Raw genomic sequence first — 23,606 nt, 5'->3', positions numbered from 1 at the left:
TTTAGAACACACTTTGTCTTTCTTATTGACACTCAACTGACAACCACTCCCAGGGTGCAGAGACAAGTACATGGTCACACCCACAAACACAGTTGTATGCTCAGTATAGTTCTTATGGTTCTATTGAACAAAAATACATTTTATGTTGCTGCATATCACAGTGATAGTACATTTATTGCAGTGATAGTACATTTATTGCAGCTATTTATTATTATTAAAAGGTTACCGCTGAGACTCAGCAATGTTCAGCTGCCAAAATATGCTGGCCAATCAGCACTAAGCACCTCTTCACTGCCCAGTTGGGGTTCTTCTGTGTACACGTGACCCAGCTCATACACGTGTGCACTGCACTGGAAGCCCGATCTCCCAGATTTTTTGTTAAAATAAGTAAATGATAAACAGAAAAAAATATGTTTACAATTAAAATGAAAAAAAAATTTTTTTACATTTAGATGGAATTTTTTATTTATTTAATTAAATAAAGCATATATTTGTCTATCAGCATCCTAAGGTGACAGGTACCTGTTTTTTGCCGGATTTAGGGAGCTTCCTCGTATAAGAATTGTTACTATTCTATATGCTCTATGAGTTAATATTTATAGAAGGGGCATAACTATAAAATAATATTTTTATTGTTATGAGATACCTGTGTTGTAAAAGAACTGTTCAGGAGATGCATTATCCACCCCCTCACCACACCATTGTTTGTATACAGAACCATTACTGCTACTAACGTAATTACTTATTTAAGGGTAAATGACGCAGGCTATGTGATTTGAACCATGACTTTAATCATTTTCATGAGGTTGAACATTTAATTTCAGTCCACTGCTAGTACAGGCATAAGCACCATATGCTACTCCAGGTGGTGTTATAGCCTTAAACTAGGACCTGTAACTCAATAACAGCTGGAGCAACAGCTAACCTATCCATGCACTAACCACATTTAAATGGGTGGCTGGTAATAATTATAAGCATGTCTATCATAACAACATGAACCACCCTGGGGTCTACCTAACACATGTCAAGGAACAAAATATAAAGACATTCAAATTTGTATTTCAATTATCTCTGACCCTACATAACAGTTGCTGGGAGCAGCATTATTCATGTCCTGTGTCGGACAACTTTGCATAAATTATGTGGAAGTAATCATGGGTAGAATTCTAGGAATTCTTCTGGTTTTAAGAGTTACTTATATTTGTATTCATAATTTGTTATTAAATAAGTGTAATTATTTTACTATAGGTAACTAAAGATAAAGAAGTTAAAGAAGTACCTGAAGGGAACAACAATATAGCAGAATCTGACTTGATCCCTACAGCTAATTTGGAACGGAGGAATGAGATGTCAGCAGAAGAAAATTTTGAAGATCTCCAGTATTTCCCAAACTTCTACCATCTGATAAAAAGCCTAAACTCAGGTATTAATAGAATAAAATAATGCCCCTCTTTCCTGAAACATTTGTAAACCTTCTAAAAAGAGTAAATTAAAGCTATCATGGAATGAAATCTGTGACATTGCTTGTTCTCAGGGATTTCTTAAAAACAGTGTGGGCCCTGGGCAAGGCAATGCACTGGGGCCCCTTATACAGAGCCCCCAGTAGTGGTCCTCCCTGTGCAGTGCCCCTTATATAGTGCCCCCAGTAGTAGTCCCCCCCATGCAGTGCTCCCAATAGTGGTACCCCTTATACAGTGCTCTTTAAATAGTGGCACCAGTTGTAGTTCCCTCCTATGCAGTACCCCCAGTATTGCCCTTTATATAGAGCCCCCAATAGTGGTCCCCCGATACAGTGCCCCCAGTGGTAGTCCCCCCCATGCAGTGCCCCTAGTAGTAGTTCCCTCTCCTTGTAGTGCCCCTAGTAGTAGTACCTACCCCTTGTAGTGCACCTATAGTAGTAGTCCCCCCCTTGTAGTGCCCCTAGTAGTTGTCCCCCCTTGTAATGCCCCCAGTTGAGGTACCCCCCTATGTAATGCCCCCAGTTGAGGTCCCCCCTATGTAGTGCCCCCAGTAGTGGTCCCCCGATGCAGTGCCCCTAGTAGTAGTCCCCCCTTGTAGTGCCCCCAGTAGTAGTCCCCCCTTGTAGTGCCCCTAGTAGTAGTCCCCCCCACCTTGTAGGGTCCCAGTAGTGGTCCACCCCCAGAAGTGCCCCCCCCCCTTTAGTAGACACACTCATAATGAAAATAATAAATAAAACATTTACCTGAATCCCCGCTCCTGCTCCCGCCGCCACCATCCGCTCCTCCGTCCATCCTCCCAGGCCGGCCTGCTCTGCATTATGTGAGAGACGTCTCTCCCATTACCCACTGCGGGAGCCGGAAGATGGAGCTCATGAGTGAGCTCCAGCCCGGCTCCGGCAGTGGGCGCAGCAGCCAATGAGAGTCTGACAGACTCTCATTGGCTGCTAATTACAACAAATACACAGCTGCCGGTGTCGGCGGCTGTGTGTTTGTCGCTGTGTAGAGCTGACTGAACTCCGTCCGGTCAGCACTACACGCACAGTGCAGCTGTGTCACAGAAACACAGACTGCCCGCGGCCCGCATGGTCGCAGTTAGGGCGGCGGTGCCCTCCACTATGCAGTGCTTTAAACAAAAAAAACATTTACTCACTGGAGGGCCCCTTGAAGCTTCGGGCCCTTGGGCAACTGCCCTAAAAACCTAATGGAAGAGACGGCCCTGGTTGTTCTGCACGTATATATTTATTTCTGAATATGTCATGTTGCAATAAATTAGTTGCTGTTTCTTATTACTTATAAGCTTTATATATTTAAATATGTACTATTAATAGATATGTGTCCCCCTCTTTTTCATTTTCTAGAAAATGATGCTAAAGAGAAGGAAACATTGATAACCATAATGAAAACTCTTATTGACTTTGTAAAAATGATGGTAAAATATGGAACAATTACACCAGAAGAAGGAGTCAATTATTTGGGTAAGCAGTACATAGTTTTGTTTCTTATTTTGTAATATGGACTTTCTGTTCTGACTGTCTTTCTTGGGTCCCTGTAAAATGAAGAGGAACAAATTTCCTAAAAGATAAAAAAAAAAAAGAAGTTGATTGTAAAATGTAATAAAAATTAAATATTACATGTTTCAGTTTGCAAAACTAAATAAAAGGAAAAATAAATTCCAGCCACTTCCTTGGTAAAAAAAAAAAAAAAGAAGAAGCAAACCTTTTTGCACTGACATGCAAATTTTTGTAATAGTTCAATGTAGCCCATAAACATCAATTACCATTTTCTTTTACAATATTATCTTTTCCTTTCCTCCTATAAATGAAGAATATTATTGCTATTTTTTATTTGGAAGATGCCAAAATATTCCTCAACCCTGCACCCAATTTTGTTATGCGTAATATTGCATAACGACCGTGATTTATTTAGGCAGTGATATCAGATTTCACATCGTCCAATCAGATTCTTTGTATTTCTGTTTCAGATTTTACTACTTGTTATGATTGGCATACTGGGTGCCAGACAGCGAAGATTTTAAATACTGGAAAATAGATTAAATAAGGGTTAAATAAAAGCCACTGTCTGGACTAGGTCACTCTGAAATCTGGGACAGCTTAGTAGATAAAGATTTTAAAGGCTTTTAGAGTGAACAGTTCTAACGATTAATTTAAGTGAAGCTGTGATGATGTGTTTTGTGGCAGCACGCCCCTGTACCTCCCATCTGACCCACCCTTCTGGGAACTCTCAGAGGGCAAATTTTCAGCATGTATGGTCTACAGCATGCAGATGTGTCCTCATACACTATTGCCACAGTCACCAAACAGCCCTCATCGGAGCAACAGGCCTGCGCCAAGTGACTTTTTTAAAATGTGTATCGTAGTCGCAATGCAATATCACAAAACCGCTTCACGAGACTGCACTGATTTATTTGATATGTGACACTTCTATATCAGTGTGTTGTGTAGTCTGATTCTTTATACAAAGTGCTACGACGCAGCGGCCATGTTCCGCTGTACAGATTCAGACTCAGGGGGAGATGTACTAAGCCTTGGAGAGATAAATTGGATGGAGATAAAGTACCAACCAATCAGCTCCTAACTGTCACTTTACATGCTGTGTTTGAAAAATGACAGTAAAGAGCTGATTGGTTGGTACTTTATCTCTCTCCACTTTATCTCTCTCCAAGGCTTAGTACATCTCCCCCTAGGTCCATTTCTAAACCAAACTGTAGTCATTCAGTATAATCACGATTCAATTGTTAATAGAGTCTGTTGTGATTTGCAGTAAAATGAGTAAGAAAATATGAGTGAGTTCTATATGAAACATAGGGCCTGATCCAGAGTTATAGGCAAACCCAATGGTTTATGTATAACTCTGATGTTTTGCAAACTGCATATGCACAAGATCTGTACTGCGCATGTGCAGATCGGTGTCTACGACAACAGTTACAATGTCCCCTAAGCTGCAGCATGATTGACATGCTGCGACCGTTTTGGGGCAGGGAGGGAGCAGAAACGGGCTGTGTTCTTCATAACAGGAACGTGATGGCCCCGTTTTCAAGACAAGCAGAGTCCTGCGGGCCTGATTCAGAGCCGGACGCTCTGACAGAGCGCCTCGCTCAGAATCAGGGCCGGCCTTCTGTTTTTCTTAGAGCGGCCTCCTGGCCGTTCGCATAGCTGTGGGTGAACACCCACAGCTATAGCAAGCGGCTAGGAAGATGGTCGCGATGGTCAAGACCATGGCGACCATCGGGCTTGCGACGAGACCCTTGTGGTAGGGTCTCGTTGCCGCAAGCCCTAGAGTGCTTTCGGCTCTAACAGAGCTGAAAGCACTCCCACTGACATCACTTGTGACGTCAGTGGGTCCGGCCCCAGACAGTAGGCGTTCCCATGGGAACGTCTCCGTCTGGGCAGTCACGCCCCCGGCCCGCCCACCAAATGGGGCGTGCTGTCACTCAACATCGACAGCACGCCCCCTTTGGTACGAGACCCGGAACGACGGATTGCCCGTCGCTATCCGGGTCTCGCGCATGCGCACTGGGCCACCATCTACCCGCTTGCGAGCGCATAGCCCTGAGTCAGGCCCTGAGTCTTTGTCTTCCAACGCAAATTTCCTGGCCTCTGCTGTATGATTACACTGGACATCTTCAGTAGCTGAGGGGTAATCAGATGTCCAGTGGTCAAGTGGAAGCCGGCAGGAGGCGTCTGTTTACACAAGCAGCCTCCTGTGGATTTTCCACATTGTAGCACAGGCACTGCATACTAAGGGTATCGGTATGTAATGCCGGCTGCTGCTTAGCCGCCATATCATATACCGAAAGCGGGAGGCCGACGGGTTGTAATCCCGACAACATGAGGTAACTACTCTAACCCAACCCTCTTCCCCTCCTAACCCTCCCTCAGGGGTGCCTAATCCTATCCTCCCCCCATTAGTGCCTAAACCTAACCCCCCCTCCCAGCACCCTAACCCTTCCGGGGGGGGGGGCTAACCCTGACCCCCTGCTAGTGGTGTCTAACCCTAACCCCCCTTTCCCTACCCTAAACCTAACCATCCCGGGGGGGAAGGGGGCCTAATCCTAAATCCCCCCGGGGGTCCCTAACGCTAGAGCGGCTACACGCTAAAACACACGGCTTACCTTAGTTTGGTATGCCGGGTGTCGGGATTTAGTAGTGTGGCTAATGATAGGCGTCAGGATTTCGAAGCCTATCTTTAGTCCTATGTCGGGATGTGGCTGTCGGGATAGGGCCTTCCGGTATCCTAACTACATCCCGTACTAAGACATAGTGGATGTGCCACAGCGTACGTCTCTGAATCAGGACTAGTAGTTCACACATCCAATTTTTTGTTCCTTGTGATGTTTTTGAGTTTGTTCTTTTCTAATTCCTATATGACAACCAAATACTGTTACTTTTGCTATCTTCTTATTCTGCCTGAATGAAGGAAATAACACTAAATAAAAAATAAAAAAGACTAGACCCATATAAGTAAATGATGTTACAAAGGCCAGCATCGGAGGATTATTGGTTTCTTCAATCCTAGAAAATAGCAGATAGATGTAATTTGATGCCATGCACATAATGGAAAATATTCTGCATAGAGTAACGGTAATATGGATATGAATATCAATAAGAAACCGCCTTCATCTTTCTGACTGCACAGCAATATTTTTATGACCTGCTCAAGGTCTCTCAACTCCGTTTGTCAATTTATTTATAACAGAAAATTGCAATCTGAACAATAAATACCAGCTGTGCTGCCTGAATGACGGCGTATAGAACGTCCTTGTAATCTCCTTAGCCTTTGTATAACTTTGGTTTCTTTTATTCCATAAAACCACACCGCCGACTTGAAAAATATCTATGCTTCAATAAGTTATAAATCTCTATTTAAAAAAAAACAACACAACAATATTATGCTTGTTATATAGAGAGTGGATTTACTCATACTTGTTATTGAATTTGAGTTTTGTTTTTCAAAGATCTCTCTGCGGCCCCCATTTAGCAACGAAAAATTAACTGTTATTTACCAATACTTATCCCTCTGGCAAGGTCCCGCGAAGTCTTTGTCCTCGGCGAGGTCCTCTGCTGGCCTGCTGGCAGCTGCCAGCGACGGGGCTCCGGTGTTATGCGCATACACGACGGTCCATCTGCGCATGTGGATGACATGGGGACCCAGCAGTGCCTGGAAGGCTTCGCTGACGCCAGAAAGGCACCGCCGGGTCTCCATTGCCGGCAATAGGGAGTGCATCGCGCTCGCCATCTAAAAGATGGAGAGAGTGATGCTTGACAAACAGCGGTAATCTTACATTACCACTGTTTGTTAGATCCAGAAAGGGTGGCATAACCCCTTTAGCGAGCGCTAAAGGGGTTATGCTTCGTTGTTAAATGAGGACCTGAGATTGTTCACTGATGTTGGCATACTCTCCAATATTAACTAGAGGCACAGAGTCAATAACAGTGCTATTATCATTAGGGAAGGTGCTTTGAAAGTTAGAAGCACCAAACAATCATCTACTGTCACTTTACAGGCTGTTTTAAAAAAATTACAGTTAAGAGCTGATTGGTTGGTACTTTAACTCCGTCCACTTTATATCTCTACAATGCTTAGTACATAGACCCAAATCTGTTATATGTATTTAAGGATTTGTGTATTTGTCATTTACCAGAAAGAGAATTGGGCATTTCACATAAAAAATACAAAACTAATGTCACCCTTTTTACTAGAATACTGAATAATTTTCTTGCTTACCATTGGCACTCTTTAAAGTTATCTGACTTGAGGAACAATACCAAATGAAAGAAACATTAGAACCGAGTCACTGGCAGTTTCACTGTACTTCTCCTTGCTGAGTGCCTTCATCTTCAGTCAATTAGCTGTCCACTGGCCCTAAGGGTGATATACAGCACGTTCCTTTGCTGTTTAAAACATACTTGCTTTTATTGCAAGAGTGGTTCATTGTGCCAGGGTCACCTTAAGACATTAATTTGCCCTGTTCAAAGTCACCATTAACATGTAGCCCAAAACTAAAAAGACTTCACTACAAAAATAGTTTTAATTATGCTGTGCAAGTATTTTATTTTATTTTGCATTGTGACTTGGATTTGGACTGATGACGTTTAGACTGTTATTATGTAAAATGTTACATATAGTTTGGGTTAGATTTCGGTTATAAGCTGGTAATTGAGTTAAGGATAGGAACACAATTATGACTGAGGGCTAATAGTGGAACTAACAAAAAAATATATATACAGGATTTATAGGATTAGCTGTAGAAGATATTTTTTTACATATCTATGACTACAGATCTATGATTCTACAGATCTATGAACCAAACAATAAATCTGACCCTAATTTTCTAAGGTGTGATACAAAAGGTTGACAATAAAAAGGTTGACACTAATTTGCTCGATACCAGGTCGACATGACAAAAGTTAGACAATACAGAAAGTCGACAGGTACAAAAAGTTCAAAGGTTCAAAAGGTCGACATGGAAATTGTCAACACGTGTTTTTTGTTTATTAATCATCATCCTAACCCTAACCCTCCCCTTGGTGCCTAACCCTAACCGTCCCTCTTAATGCCTAACCCTAACCGTCCCTCCTAATGCCTAACCCTAACCGTCCCTCCTAGTGCCTAACCCTAACCGTCCCTCCTAGTGCCTAACCCTAAACCTCTGGTAAGTGCCTACCCCTAACCCTAAAAAGAAAATATGTGGCGACAATTTTCGTGTTGACCATTTCCATGTCAACCGTTTGTACGGTCGACCTTTTGTCATGTTGGCCTTCTTCCATGTCGACATTCTGGTGTCGACCAAATCATTATTGACCTTTTGTATGGAAGCCCTTTTATAGAGGAAACCCTTCTTTAATTATTGACCAGTTTTCCACCCAGTCCCACAGCAATTGTTCTTTCTCAGATCTAATTGATGACAGTTGTAGGTTCCTGAGCAATGCTGTAATAGTGGAGAAGGGAATGGGGGAGCTGGGTACACTGTTTACAAATTACCTTGATAAAGGTCACCTAAAATTCTTGCTCCAGGGAACAAATGTGTAATATTTCATGCATACAAAGGAAAAAGTAATTATTATTTATAACTGATCCATTGAGAAATACTGATTAACAAAATATGAATTGGTGCTACCAATAAATCTTCCGGTAATGACAAGATGTGGAACGCCCTAGTTTGGCTGCCACCCCAGCATTATTTGCTATGAGGTCTCATGACTGTTCCCATACTGTGGAAATAGTTTACATTTACATTTACGGTGAAACATTTTACTGACACATTACTGTGTTATTTTAAAATTCCCCTGAAAGTGAATGTAGAGGAAACAAAATGGGGCTAAAGAATTTTGAGTAAAGGATTTATGACACAATCCCAAAATACATTTGTTACACTTACAGATGTATTAGGGGTCTATTCAACATCATTAGGGGTCTATTTTATGGAGCAGTGAAAATCCCTTTATTGGTGATAACAGAGCTTTTCACTGCTTCATCCTAGTCACAGAAGGGGTTACCGTGGAGAAATCTAAGATTTGTCAAGCAGCACCCCAGCTCTGTGTCAAGATTGCTTCCCCATACTGTAGTATGGGCAGAGGCGCCGAGGGGGGGGAGCAGGTACTAATTACTCGGGCTTGCTGGAGGGGCCCGACGCCGCCCCCCCTCCCTCTTACATCAAAGCAGCCCAGCACATGCTCGGGAGACTGCTCACGGCTGCTGAGTAACAGCCACAGCAGTCTCCTATGCCTGTGGGGAGAGCAATCACACTGATCGCGCCCCCCACTGGGTATGCGCTGGGCTGAGAGGCTCACAGCGACCCTCTCCCCAGCGCAAAAATGTTTTGTTTTTGTCTAAGGGGGTGTGGCCACACCTCCCATGCTTAGGCCACGCCCCCTTCTTCCCCTGGGCCAGACGCGGCTGTCGGCGCCCCTGAGTATGGGGAGAGCGATTCATAGAAGCACGGAAAGCTCAGCTTTCCGTTTCGCTTCTAAACATTTTTTCTCCATCTCAGGATGGAGTAATGTGCCACCTGAGGGGAGAAGAGCAGGGAAGACAGCTGTCTCCCTGCCTTCTCCCCACCCCCTTCCTTGACACCGGCCAATCAACTGTGCCCAAGGAGAAAGTGGGAGGGAGACAAACTCTCCTGCTGCTCTCTTTTTGTTACCAGCCTGGAGACATCAGAGTTTCCTGGAGAGTGTATAATAGTGAAGTGACCCTACATATGCCGGGCCACCTTACTCTGTCCCCATTATGTATTAGTGAGGTGACCCGACATATGCCGGGTCACCTCGCCTCTGCTTACAGGCCGCTGCCATTTCTGCCCCCTCCCCCCACTATATATTAGTAAGGTGATCGACATATGCATATACCGGTCACCGCTGAATGCTTGACTCGCTCTGCTTCGAACGGAGCAGTGAAGCCGCTTCGGGGAGACAGATGATTTTCGGATTAGCTGTCTCCGCACCAGAGCAATGATGAATTACTCCAGTGCTTGCAGCGAGTTAGTATGTTAATTATTGGGGTCCGATAATTAACATAATGAATAGACCCCTTAATGTGATGAAAGACTGGGGACTTATTTTTTTACCAATTATTGTCCTTTACTTACTGATGGGTGGGTGAAATTATTACCATTGTTTTTAGTAAATACAGTGCAAAAAGACATAAGGTGCGCCTCTCAACCAATCAATATAAATCTTCCTAACTGACAGCTCCAAACAAGCAGGATCTGCTACCTGCTATAAAAAGGATTAGGAATGTACAGTCAGGTCCATAAATATTGGGACATTGACAGAATTTTCATATTTTGGCCTCTATTCACCACCACAATGGCTTTGAAATGAAACAAACAAGATGTGATTTAACTGCAGACTTTCAGATTTAATTTGAGGGTAATTACATCCAAATCAGGTGAACGGTGTAGAATTTACAACGGTTTCTATATCTGCCTCCCACTTTTTAGGGGGCAAAAGTAATGGGACAAACTAAACAATCCTAAATCTAACTTTCACTTTTTAATACTTTGTTGCAAATTCTTTGTAGGCAATTACAGCCTGAAGTCTGGAACGCATAGACATCACCAGACGCTGGGGTTCATCCCTGGTGATGCTCTGCCAGGCCTCTACTGCAAATGTCTTCAGTTCCTGCTTGTTCTTGGGGCATTTTCCCTTCAGTTTTGTCTTCATCAAGTGAAATGCATGCTCAATCGGATTCAGGTCAGGGGATTGACTTGGCCATTGCATAACATTCCACTTTTTAGTCTTAAAAAACTCTTTGTTTGCTTTTGCAGCATGCTTCGGGTCATTGTCCATCTACACTGTGAAGCGCCGTCCAATGAGTTCTGAAGCATTTGACTGAATATGAGCATATAATATTGCCCGAAACACTTCAGAATTCATTCTGCTGCTTTTGTCAGCAGTCACATCATCAATAAATACAAGGGAACCAGTTCCATTGGCAGCCATACATGCCCACGCCATGACACTACCATCACCATGCTTCACTGATGAGGTGGTATGTTTTGGATCATGAGCAGTTCCTTTCCTTCTCTTCTCTTCCCATCACTCTGGTACAAGTTGATCTTTGTCTCATCTGTCCATAGGATGTTGTTCCAGAACTGTAATGGCTTTTTTAGATGTTGTTTGGCAAACTGTAATCTGGTCTTCCTGTTTTTGTGGCTCACCAATGGTTTGCATCTTGTGGTGAACCCTCTATATTCACTCTTGTGAAGTCTTCTTTTGATTATTGACTTTGACACACATACACCTACCTCCTGGAGAGTGTTCTTGATTTGGCCAACTGTTGTGAAGGGGTTTTTCTTCACCAAGGAAATAATTCTTCTGTCATCCACCACAGTTGTTTTCCGTGGTCTTCCGGGTCTTTTGGTGTTGCTGAGCTCTCCGGTGTGTTCTTTCTTTTTAAGAATGTTCCAAACAGTTGATTTGGCCACACCTAATGTTTTTGCTATTTTTCTGATGGGTTTGTTTTGATTTTTCAGCCTAATGATGGCTTGCTTCACTGACAGCTCTTTGGATCTCATATTGAGAGTTGATAGCAACCGATTCCAAATGCAAATGTCACACCTAGAATCAACTCCAGACCTTTTACCTGCTTAATTGATAATGAAATAACGAGGGAATAGCTCACACCTGTCCATGAAATGCTTTTGAGTTGATAGTCCCATTACTTTTGGTCCCTTAAAAAGTGGGAGGCACATATTGAAACTGTTGTAATTCCTACACCGTTCACCCGATTTGGATGTAATTACCCTCAAATTAAATCTGAAAGTCTGCAGTTAAAGCACATCTTGTTTGTTTAATTTCAAAGCCATTGTGGTGGTGAATAGAGGACAAAATCTGAAAATTCTGTCAATGTCCCAATATTTATGTACCTGACTGTATATAAGTAGGAAAGCTTATTTGTGAAGAGAAACACAATTAATGATATAAAAATATATTTAATGTCAATCAATACAAAATAGCAACATATTAATTATAGACAATGTTTAAATAAACATTTCAGCTCTATAGATCAATACCAGATAATTCCTATGCACTAGGATTTCCAAAACATTTTTTTTGGTGTCTGTGTCATAAACAGATATTCCAAATAAATGGAGAATGTCCTGCTATTTTTAAATGCAGGAAAACAAATAACAAATGTATCCTCTTTATTATGAGATGATTGCTGAATTTGCTACAATAGTTAATATGTAACCACTGCAGGGAGCCGTTTTGTATATATTGTAACATCTGTTATTGATCTATAGTGCTGAAAAGTTTATTTAAACATTGTCTATAATTAATATGTTGCTATTTTGTATTGATTGACATTAAATATATTTTTGTCAATAATTGTGTTTTCTCTTCACAAACAAGTGCTCCTTATATACATTAGTAAATACAGTGTTGGAAATCCTGGAGCCCATTTACTGCAACAAATAAATTCTTAAGCTGGGTTCACACTATATGATGTGTGACCCAGCCAACATTACGATGTAATCTGGTGTACGATGGCGCAATGTGCATGTAACAGTAGCTCGTTGTTCATTGCATTTCCCCATCTGCTATGCAGCACAGCAGATGGGAAAATTCAATGAACGACTGTCGTTAATTATATGATGTGCACGATCTATCGTTCTGATCCACATTGGAATGATATAACGTACGATCAGGGGCGTATTTATAATGGGTGCAGGGTGTGCAGTGCACACGGGCCCCTAGATCCAGGGGGACCCACACCGCACACCTTGCACCCATATTATACTTACCTCTCCGGAGTCTTACGTCGGCGCCGGTGTCAGCACTGTAAAACGCCTGGAAAATGGCCGCGAAGCCATGTTTCAGTCATTTTGTGCATGCGCTGTACAGGGATAATGGCCGCCGCGGCCACTTTCTCGGTGACCTGCGCATGCGCTATAGAACCTGTGCACACTATAGTGCCCAGAGTCCATCAGTGCGGCACTGGCCAAGCTGCGCTCAGTGCGCTACCGGCCACCGGACTGAGAGTAGGGGGCTCGTGACGGAGACTGCACATGGGACCCCTCCTCTCTTGAAACGCCCCTGTGTACGATATATTGTATAGTGTGTACACAGCTTAACATTTACCAACCATACATGCATTTTGAAATTGCTGCAATTGTAGCACACCCCCCCCCCCCCCCCAATCCTATATTTTTTGGGATTGTCACAGTATTCTCTACTGAAAAGGTACATGGCCTCAAATGTAACAATTTTCCATTTGGGATTTACCACTGCTGTGATAAGAGACAAAATTGAAGAATGTTGTAATTGATTTAATTATGTAAATAAGGCACAGATTAGGTCCCATATTCAATAGAATCTTTTGTGAAATTACTTAGCTCAGAGGTTACAAAACTCTCTTGAATTAAATAAAGTAAATTGTGTTCATTTGTCATCCTTAGGGTCAGTTATGGTGGACAGGGTTGCGCATCTGTTAGTCCACATATTGTATGATTGACAGCAACCAGCACTGGTTTTGCCTATCACATTTACCATAAATAATTTGATTTGGTCCTGGACCACCAACCCGTGGTACCCAAGGTTGATACGGGCACCCAATTTGTGAACCACTGGCTTAGCAAATTGTGAATGCAGTGCATTACCTCTCATTCTTCTCCCTAAGTACCCCTAGCTGGATATAATTGTGGATTTCCTGACATAACCACTCATCAAGTAAATCTTATTGACTTAAGTTAATAGTCATTGATTCCCAAGATGAATAAATTGTTCCTAAATATTGACTATAAAATGTAAAATAAAGAATAATTGGAGTGAGAAACAGTGAACCCTCCCCCCATCTCCCCTAACCCTACCTACTTGTAGCCTAACCCTTCCCACCCCGCACCCTAACTTCCCTGTTAGTACCTAAACCTAACCCTCCCCCCCTTAGTGCCTAGCCGTAACCCCCCCCAGTGGTGCCTAACCCTGACTCTCCACCCTAGTTAACCTCCACCCAAAAAAACCCCTAACCTTATCCCAACTATGCTCCCTAAACCTAACTCACCGACACACATGGCTAACGGTAAGTGCGCCCCAGATTTACCTCGTTTCGGCTGGGTCCTTCAGCATTCCGACGTCGGGATTCAGATAGGCGTCATTATTTTGACACCTATCTTAAGTCTCTTGTTGGGATTTCCCTTTTGGTATTGAGACCGGTGGCATCGCGGCCACTGGTCTCATAACTATATCCCATGCATACAACACACATGGCCTGATTCTGAGATTTACGCAATGCCGATACGTGCGAATGTGCAGCGAGTAGTTTGAGATACTGCTCGCACAGAGGATTCACTTGCAAAGTGAGTGACAGGTATTCAGCATTTGTAGGAGGTAATGGGGGGTGGTTGGGCAAACACAGTTGTGTCGGGACCATTTAAACGCTATTTCATGGGCGTGCATAAATTAGTCATTGCAATATCCTTCACAGCATGAGAGCTCTCAGCGTGTCAGGAGAGTCGCAGTGTTTGAGGCTGGTCAAACTTCACTCAGAAGCTGCGTGACTGCCCGATCTGCAGTGTTAGTGATGGTTACGCTGTTGTACATCCTTGGACAGATATGAGTAAGCAGCAGTGGGCTTCTCTATGCTCAGGTAAGTTTTGGAAGGAATTAGCATATTTTAGCAATTGCGATCTGTAAGAGATCGCAGTTCCGATTGCATTATCATACATCTCGGAATCAGGCCCTATGTTTATTAGGATGTATATGGATTTTACGTTCTCTCTCAAACTACACCATCCAGATATCTTTGGAACACATTCATCCTACATGTGGTACTATAACCGGGTTATGTATGGGATGCCGGCAGTCAGAATCCCGATGCCAGCATCCCAACAGGGTTAGGATACCAACACCTGTCGGTAAGTATCCTCACCCGACCCCTACGCCTAACCCTACCTCCTCGCACTCTAAACCCTAGTGCCTACACCTAACCCTCCCTCCTAGTGCCTAACCCTCCCCCTAATGCCTAACCATAACCCCTAACCCTCCCCCTACTTACCTGCAGGATGCCGGAGCTGGGATTCTGACTGGTGCCGGCATTCTGGCGCCATCATTCTGAAAGCCGGCATCCCAACAGCCAGGATTTCAACTACATTCCATATAACCTGAGAGATCATTTTCTGTAACTATCTTCAGCTACAGCAATTTATTATGTAAGGATGAAAATCCAACCAGATAAAGTCAGTGTATTAAACAATATCAACAATTATCAAGTTTCATATCCATTACCAGTACACATAAAGCATGACTTAATTGGAAGAGAGCAAATAGTTAAACCATTACTGGAAATGCTTTCTGTAAAATAAATTTACTCTTGTACTTTTTAAAAGTATGACCGAGCGCTTTGTGTTAGATAATTACTACTCAAAGGGTCCTCCTGTTCCATTTTCTGCCATACACTCATAATGAAAGGCGCAGCAATGCTGTGATTAAATTAGATATATTCATATAACAATTTTATTAATAATGAAAATCCTCTGCAACTGGCAGTAGAATGCATTACTAATAAAAGCACAATAAAATGATATATAGCACATTTGGAGAAAACCCGAAAGTGTGTTAAATTACCTTTCAGTAAGGCAAACATTGAAAAATATATCTGATGATGTAAGAAAAATATAAATATGTGAGAGGTCTATACCTGTATTATTTGTATTTCTAAACATATAAATTATGTTGGTGCAGCACAAATACTGTTTATTTTTCTTTTATGATATCATATTGTTACGGTTCTAGCATGGTTGTGTTAGACCTCTAGAACCAACGAGAGGATCTTCCACCAATAACAGCCCCCCGTTGTTTCCTTAGTGATTTATACTCACACCAGTACTTAGGTGGCCGTCTGGATTTAAGTCTCCAGTAGCAGAGGCTTATACAACAGATGAGAAACTGCAGGACTGCTGACTACTAACAAGGCAGAGCTGAGGGGTGGCAGTCCTTCCACTACTGGAACTAGTTGGAATGAGGTTGCAGTCGGATGGTTATTTGTACAGATGTGAAGGACAAGGTTCACTAGCAGCGGCAGAAGATGAAGGTCTCAGGTACGTCTTGGGACTCTGGTGCAGCTAGGTCGTCAGGCAAGAAGCGGCTAGACAATGAATACCAGGAGTGACCAGGACACTGATACTGCAGGATAACCGACAAGATAACCGATGTGGCAAGGCCACGTTACAGTCAACGACAGGACACACAAGAAATGCACTATAATGTGGCTGGGCCACTGGCTAAAGTAACCGACTAGGTTCAAGGTGCAGCCTTGCGGGCCAAGGTGTGACAAGAACAACACGGAGCGGCCTTGAGGGCTGAGGTGCGGCCTTGAGGGCTGATGTGGGGCAAGAACAATGCGGTGCAACCTTGAGGGCCGAGGTGCGACAGAAACATCACAGTGTGGCCTTGAGTGCCAAGGTATCACAAGAACAACACAGTGCGGCCTTGAGGGCCGAGGTGCGACCTTGAGTGCTGAGGTGCGACAGGAACAACGGTGCAGCCTTGAGGGCTAAAGTATGACAAGAACAGCACAGGGCGGCCTTGAGGGCTGAGGTGCGACAGGAACAACACGGTGCGGCCTTGAGGGCTGAAGTACGACAAGCCACTGACTGAGTAGACAGATGAACACAGGCGCAGATGGAACACAGGCTGGAGGCAGCGAGGTAGAGAACACTGCTGGCTTAAGTCAGCTGGACACAGACAGACGTGGTTAGACTGGACTGCGGCATGGAAATTCTGCGGGCTGCGGAGAGGTAGGCCGCAGCTGCAGAAGTCACTGCTCCAGGAAATCCCACCAGCAAGGACGAGGGCAGCAAGGATGTGAGCAGATGGAACCACAGCAGATGACTCAACTTCTGATCAGTCAGACAGGCACAGGACACAGGAGAAATACTCTCAGCACACAGGAACTGCAGAATAAGGTGAGACCGGCTATAAATCAGGCTTCTGAGCATGGGACAAACACATACTCTGGAAGTCAGACTATATCACCTGCAGGAAGTGTAGGGCTGGATGTAATTTATCAGAAGCAGGAACCAATCAGCGCAATCCCTGCAGAAAACCTCCCTAATCACAGGATAGTTTGCAGCTGATCTCTGCACATAAACTCACAGGCAGGAATGCCACAATGAGCTGCACACAGACACAGAGTTCCAGCTACCTGCAAGAGCCGGAATTGGAATCAAGGCATGATGCAGTGTCCCAGTCACCTAATACGGCTGGGATCTGCCACCAAGATTATCCTCTGCAGCGGATCATAACACATATGCCTATTTCTGAGCATTTTCATCTGGGTACAGAGCCGGCCCTAGGCATAGGCATAATAAGCTAATGCCTAGGGGCGACTGAAATGCCATGGGGCATCCGACGGCTCTGCTGCTGCCGTGGCCTCCCTGGCGCTGCCGCAATCGGAGCTCAGCTCCGGTAGGCAGCTCAGCGCGTGGCCAGGTCAGGTCAGCTGCGGGTACCAGCCGGGACCTGGCCGCGCTGTCCATATACAGTTAGGGGTGGGCACTAGACAGCTGAGATGAGTCAGCTGTCAGCCCATACACCCGATCGGCCAGAGAAGAAAGTGGACTGACATGGGATTTGTAGTTTTTTTTTTTACTGCTCAGACTCTTAGCAGTAAAAGAGAAACTACAAATTCCATGAGTCATTGCGTCCTTTTCAAATATGGCCACGGCCGGAGCAGCCCAGCATGTAAATTGTGAACAGGGGGAATAAAGTAAGAGAGGAACACATGAAGACAGAACTTGAAGAGAGAGAACCCTCTGCCACCAGGTAGGACCACCCAGTGATTCTAGGGGGGGTAAGGGGAGGAGAGGTCCCATTCAAGTCTGTAGACAGACAATGGACACTGCCTGGGGGTATATATATATATATATATATATATATATACAGTCAGGTGCATAAATATTGGGACATTGACAGAATTTTCATATTTTGGCCTCTATTCACCACCACAATGGCTTTGAAATGAAACAAACAAGATGTGCTTTAACTGCAGACTTTCAGATTTAATTTGAGGGTAATTACATCCATATCAGGTGAACAGTGTAGGAATTACAACAGTTTCTATATGTGCCTCCCACTTTTAAAGGGGCCAAAAGTAATGGGACTATCAACTCAAAAGCTATTTCATGGACAGGTGTGGGCTATTCCCTCTTTATTTCATTATCAATTAAGCAGGTAAAAGGTCTGGAGTTGATTCTATGTGTGACATTTGCATTTGGAATCAGTTGCTGTCGACTCTCAATATGAGATCCAAAGAGCTGTCACTATCAGTGAAGCAAGCCATCATTAGGCTGGAAAATCAAAACAAACCCATCAGAGAGATAGCAAAAACATTAGGTGTGGCCAAATCAACTGTTTGGAACATTCTTAAAAAGAAAGAATGCACTGGAGAGCTTAGCAACACCAAAAGACCAGGAAGACCACGGAAAACAACTGTGGTGGATGACAGAAGAATTATTTCCCTGGTGAAGAAAAACCCCTTCACAACAGTTGGCCAAATCAAGAAAACTCTCCAGAAGGTAGGTGTATATGTGTCAAAGTCAACAATCAAGAGAAGACTTCACAAGAGTGAATATAGAGGGTTCACCACAAGATGTAAACCATTAGTGAGCCACAAAAACAGGAAGACCAGATTAGAGTTTGCCAAACAACATCTAAAAAAGCCATTAAAGTTCTGGAACAACATCCTATGGACAGATGAGACAAAGATCAACTTGTACCAGAGTGATGGGAAGAGAAGAGTATGGAGAAGGAAAGGAACTGCTCATGATCCAAAACATACCACCTCATCAGTGAAGCATGGTGGTGGAAGTGTCATGGCATGGGGATGTATGGCTGACAATGGAACTGGTTCCCTTGTATTTATTGATGATGTGACTGCTGACAAAAGCAGCAGAATGAATTCTGAAGTGTTTCGGGCAATATTATATTCTCATATTCAGTCAAATGCTTCAGAACTCATTGTACGGCGCTTCACAGTGCAGATGGACAATGACCCAAAGCATACTGCAAAAGCAACCAAAGAGTTTTTTAAGGCTAAAAAGTGGAATGTTATGCAATGGCCAAGTCAATTCCCTGACCTGAATCCGATTGAGCATGCATTTCACTTTGAAGACAAAACTGAAGGGAAAATGCCCCAAGAACAAGCAGGAACTGAAGACATTTGCAGTAGAGGCCTAGCAGAGCATCACCAGGGATGAAACCCAACGTCTGGTGACGTCTATGCGTTCCAGACTTCAGGCTGTAATTGCCTACAAAGGATTTGCAACAAAGTATTAAAAAGTGAAAGTTAGATTTAGGATTGTTTAGTTAGTCCCATTACTTTTGGCCCCTTAAAAAGTGGGAGGCACATATAGAAACCGTTGTAATTCCTACACTGTTCACCTGTTTTGGATGTAATTATCCTCAAATTAAATCTGAAAGTCTGCAGTTAAAGCACATCTTGTTTGTTTAATTTCAAAGCCACTGTGGTGGTGGTGTATATATATATATATATATATAATGTGTGTAGGGGGCACCAGTCAAAATTTTGCCTAGGGCACCAAATTGGCTAGGGCCGGCTCTGTCTGGGTACATGCATGAGGTACAGTAGTTGGGCTCATTTACTAACACATAGCAACCAATCAAACTCTAGCTTTCATTGTACAGTATTTCTTGCACTAGATAGGAAAAAGCTAATTGCTGATCGGTTATTGTGGTTTTGTAAATTTAACACAGATGGTGTCTATTGAAGATGAACAAAAAATGTTGTTGCTTGTAAAAGAACACATGCAGGACAGCTGTAACATTTTGTGAGTCTGGGTGTTAAGCTGGGTATACACTTAACGATGTGGACGACCGCACGAGTGACCGGCTGACATATTAGGCAGGCGGTACACATTACACAATCTGGTGCCCGCCCGCCCGATACGTTGGCACCAGCATGGGGTCATCAGCCGGAATGTCAGATTCAGCTGCATGTAGGGCCGACCTGATGATGCAACTGACGACCAAATGGGAGTGTGAATGGGCCAACACAGTGTGTACACACTAGCTGATTTTGACGATATGTTGGCCCGATCGTCTAATTTGTATCCAGCTTTAGAGTGGCCTGGCCAAACATGGGGTGGGGTTGTGCCCACTTGGAGAAATATTTACTACGTAAGCTATGCGAGCTGCCTAAGAGGGGGTGGCACCCTTCCCCTTCACCCATCTTAACGCACCTAAATGCAGGCAATGTACAATAATGGATCTGACTGTGACTAAATGAAAAACAAGACAAGGTATTCCTATAAATTTTGGATATTTACTTCACATTTAGGTAATTAGTATGTTTTTGCTGAGCCCTTTTGTACATGCAGTTGATATTGATTTTGTAAATTTTTTAAGGTATTGGTGATCAGATACCAGCCATTGCCCTAGGGTAGGTATCATTTGGGATAGTAGGCTGTAAACAGAGGGGATAATAGGCAGTTGGGATTAGTAGGCTGTGGGGATAATAGGTATTAGGATTAGTAGGCAGTGTGGATAGTAGGCATTGGGATTATTAGGCAGTGTGGATAGTAGGTATTAGGATTAGTAGGCAGTGTGGGTAGTAGGTATTAGGATTAGTAGGCAGTGTGGATCGTAGGTATTAAGATTAGTAGGCAGTGTGGATAGAAGGTATTAGGATTAGTAGGCAGCGTGGATAGTAGGATTAGTATGCAGTGTGCATAGTAGGTATTGGAATTAGTATGCAGTGTGGATAGTAGGTATTAGGATTAGTGAACAGTGTGGATATTAGGATTAGTAGGCAGTGTGGATAGTAGGTATTAGGATTAGTAGGCAGTGTGAATATTAGGATTATAGGCAGTGTGGATAGTAGGTATTATGATTAGTAGGCAGTGTGGAAGGGTAGGTATTAGGATTAGTAGGCAGTGTGGATAGTAGGTATTAGGATTAGTAGGCAGTGTGGATAGTATGTATTAGGATTAGTATACAGTGTGGATATTAAGATTAGTAGGCAGTGTGGATAGTAGGATTAGTAGGCAGTGTGGATAGTAGGTATTAGGATTAGTAGGCAGTGTAGATAGTAGGTATTAGGATTAGAAGTCAGTGTGGAAGAGTAGGTATTAGGATTAGTAGGCAGTGTGGATAGTAGGTATTAGGATTAGTAGGCAGTGTGGATAGTAGGTATTAGGATTAGTAGGCAGTGTGGATAATAGGATTAGTAGGCAGTGTGGATAGTAGGCATTAGGATTAGTAGGCAGTGTGGATAATAGGCATTGGGATTAGTAGGCAGTGTGGATAGTAGGTATTAGGATTAGTAGGCAGTGTGGATAGTAGGCATTAGGATTAGTAAACATTGTGCATAGTAGGCATTGGGATTAGTAGGCAGTATGGATAGTAGGTATTAGGATTAGTAGGCAGTGTGGATAGTAGGTACTTGGATTAGAAGGCAGTGTGTATAGTAGGCATTGGAATTAGTATGCAGTGTGGATAGTAGGTATTAGGATTAGTGAACAGTGTGGATATTAGGATTAGTAGGCAGTGTGGATAGTAGGTATTAGGATTAGTAGGCAGTGTGAATATTAGGATTATAGGCAGTGTGGATAGTAGGTATTATGATTAGTAGGCAGTGTGGAAGGGTAGGTATTAGGATTAGTAGGCAGTGTGGATAGTAGGTATTAGGATTAGTAGGCAGTGTGGATAGTATGTATTAGGATTAGTATACAGTGTGGATATTAAGATTAGTAGGCAGTGTGGATAGTAGGATTAGTAGGCAGTGTGGATAGTAGGTATTAGGATTAGTAGGCAGTGTAGATAGTAGGTATTAGGATTAGAAGTCAGTGTGGAAGAGTAGGTATTAGGATTAGTAGGCAGTGTGGATAGTAGGTATTAGGATTAGTAGGCAGTGTGGATAGTAGGTATTAGGATTAGTAGGCAGTGTGGATAATAGGATTAGTAGGCAGTGTGGATAGTAGGCATTAGGATTAGTAGGCAGTGTGGATAATAGGCATTGGGATTAGTAGGCAGTGTGGATAGTAGGTATTAGGATTAGTAGGCAGTGTGGATAGTAGGCATTAGGATTAGTAAACATTGTGCATAGTAGGCATTGGGATTAGTAGGCAGTATGGATAGTAGGTATTAGGATTAGTAGGCAGTGTGGATAGTAGGTACTTGGATTAGAAGGCAGTGTGTATAGTAGGCATTGGGATTAGTAGGCAGTGTGGATAGTAGGTATTGGGATTAGTAGGCAGTGTGAATGAGTATGTATTAGGATTAGTAGGCAGTAGGCAGTGTGGATAGTAGGCATTAGGATTAGTAGGCAGTGTGGATAGTAAGCATTGGGATTAGTAGGCAGTATGGATAGTAAGTATTAGGATTAGTAGGCAGTGTGGATAGTAGGTATTTGGATTAGAAGGCAGTGTGGATAGTAGGTATTAGGATTAGTAGGCAGTGTGGATAGTAGGCATTGGGATTATTAGGCAGTGTGGATAGTAGGTATTAGGATTAGTAGGGAGTGTGGAAGGGTAGGTATTAGGATTAGTAGGCAGTGTGGATAGTAGGTACTAGGATTAGTAGGCAGTGTGGATAGTATGTATTAGGATTAGTATACAGTGTGGATATTAGGATTAGTAGGCAGTGTGGATAGTAGGTATTAGGATTAGTAGGCAGTGTGGATAGTAGGTATTAGGATTAGTAGGCAGTGTGGATAGTAGGTATTAGGATTAGAAGTCAGTGTGGAAGAGTAGGTATTAGGATTAGTAGGCAGTGTGGATAGTAGGCATTAGGATTAGTAGGCAGTGTGGATAGTACGTATTAGGATTAGTAGGCAGTGTGGATAGTAGGTATTAGGATTAGTAGGCAGTGTGGATAATAGGATTAGTAGGCAGTGTGGATAGTAGGCATTAGGATTAGTAGGCAGTGTGGATAATAGGCATTGGGATTAGTAGGCAGTGTGGATAGTAGGTATTAGGATTAGTAGGCAGTGTGGATAGTAGGTATTAGGATTAGTAGGCATTAGGATTAGTAGGCAGTGTGGATAATAGGCATTGGGATTAGTAGGCAGTGTGTATAGTAGGCATTGGGATTAGTAGGCAGTGTGGTTAGTAGATATTGGGATTAGTAGGCAGTGTGGAATAGTAGGTATTAGGATTAGTAGGCAGTAGGCATTGTGGATAGTAGGCACTAGGATTAGTAGGCATTGTGGATAGTAGGCATTGGGATTAGTAGGCAGTATGGATAGTAAGTATTAGGATTAGTAGGCAGTGTGGATAGTAGGTATTTGGATTAGAAGGCAGTGTGGATAGTAGGTATTAGGATTAGTAGGCAGTGTGGATAGTAGGCATTGGGATTATTAGGCAGTGTGGATAGTAGGTATTAGGATTAGTAGGCAGTGTGGATAGTAGGTATTAGAATTAGTAGGCAGTGTGGATAGTAGGTATTAGGATTAGTAGGCAGTGTGGGTAGTAGGCATTAAGATTAGTAGGCAGTGTGGATAATAGGTATTGGGATTAGTAGGTAGTGTGGAAGAGTAGGTATTAGGATTAGTAGGCAGTGTGGATAGTAGGTATTAGAATTAGTAGGCAGAGTGGATAGTAGGCATTGGGATTATTAGGCAGTGTGGGTAGTAGGTATTAGGATTAGTAGGCAGTGTGGATAATTG

General features: G+C 43.0%; 1 protein-coding gene across 1 annotated transcript in view; it reads left to right on the top strand.

The window, feature by feature from the left end:
• The window catches only part of SCG3 (secretogranin III), a 60,310-nt gene that overhangs the window by 11,042 nt on the left and 25,662 nt on the right, over positions 1 to 23,606 (top strand). Inside the window, exons 7-8 of the mRNA XM_088472967.1 lie at positions 1,249 to 1,423; positions 2,819 to 2,935. Coding sequence (XP_088329093.1) covers positions 1,249 to 1,423; positions 2,819 to 2,935 — 292 coding nt within the window. The remainder of the gene's footprint in view (positions 1 to 1,248; positions 1,424 to 2,818; positions 2,936 to 23,606) is intronic.

Source organism: Taudactylus pleione, unplaced genomic scaffold (genome assembly GCF_031769625.1).
Source record: "Taudactylus pleione unplaced genomic scaffold, aTauple2 ptg000129l, whole genome shotgun sequence".
Classification (NCBI taxonomy): Eukaryota; Metazoa; Chordata; class Amphibia; order Anura; family Myobatrachidae; genus Taudactylus; species Taudactylus pleione.
The sequence above is the reverse complement of the archived record's forward strand: the minus strand, read 5'-3'. Positions and strand labels throughout refer to the sequence as shown.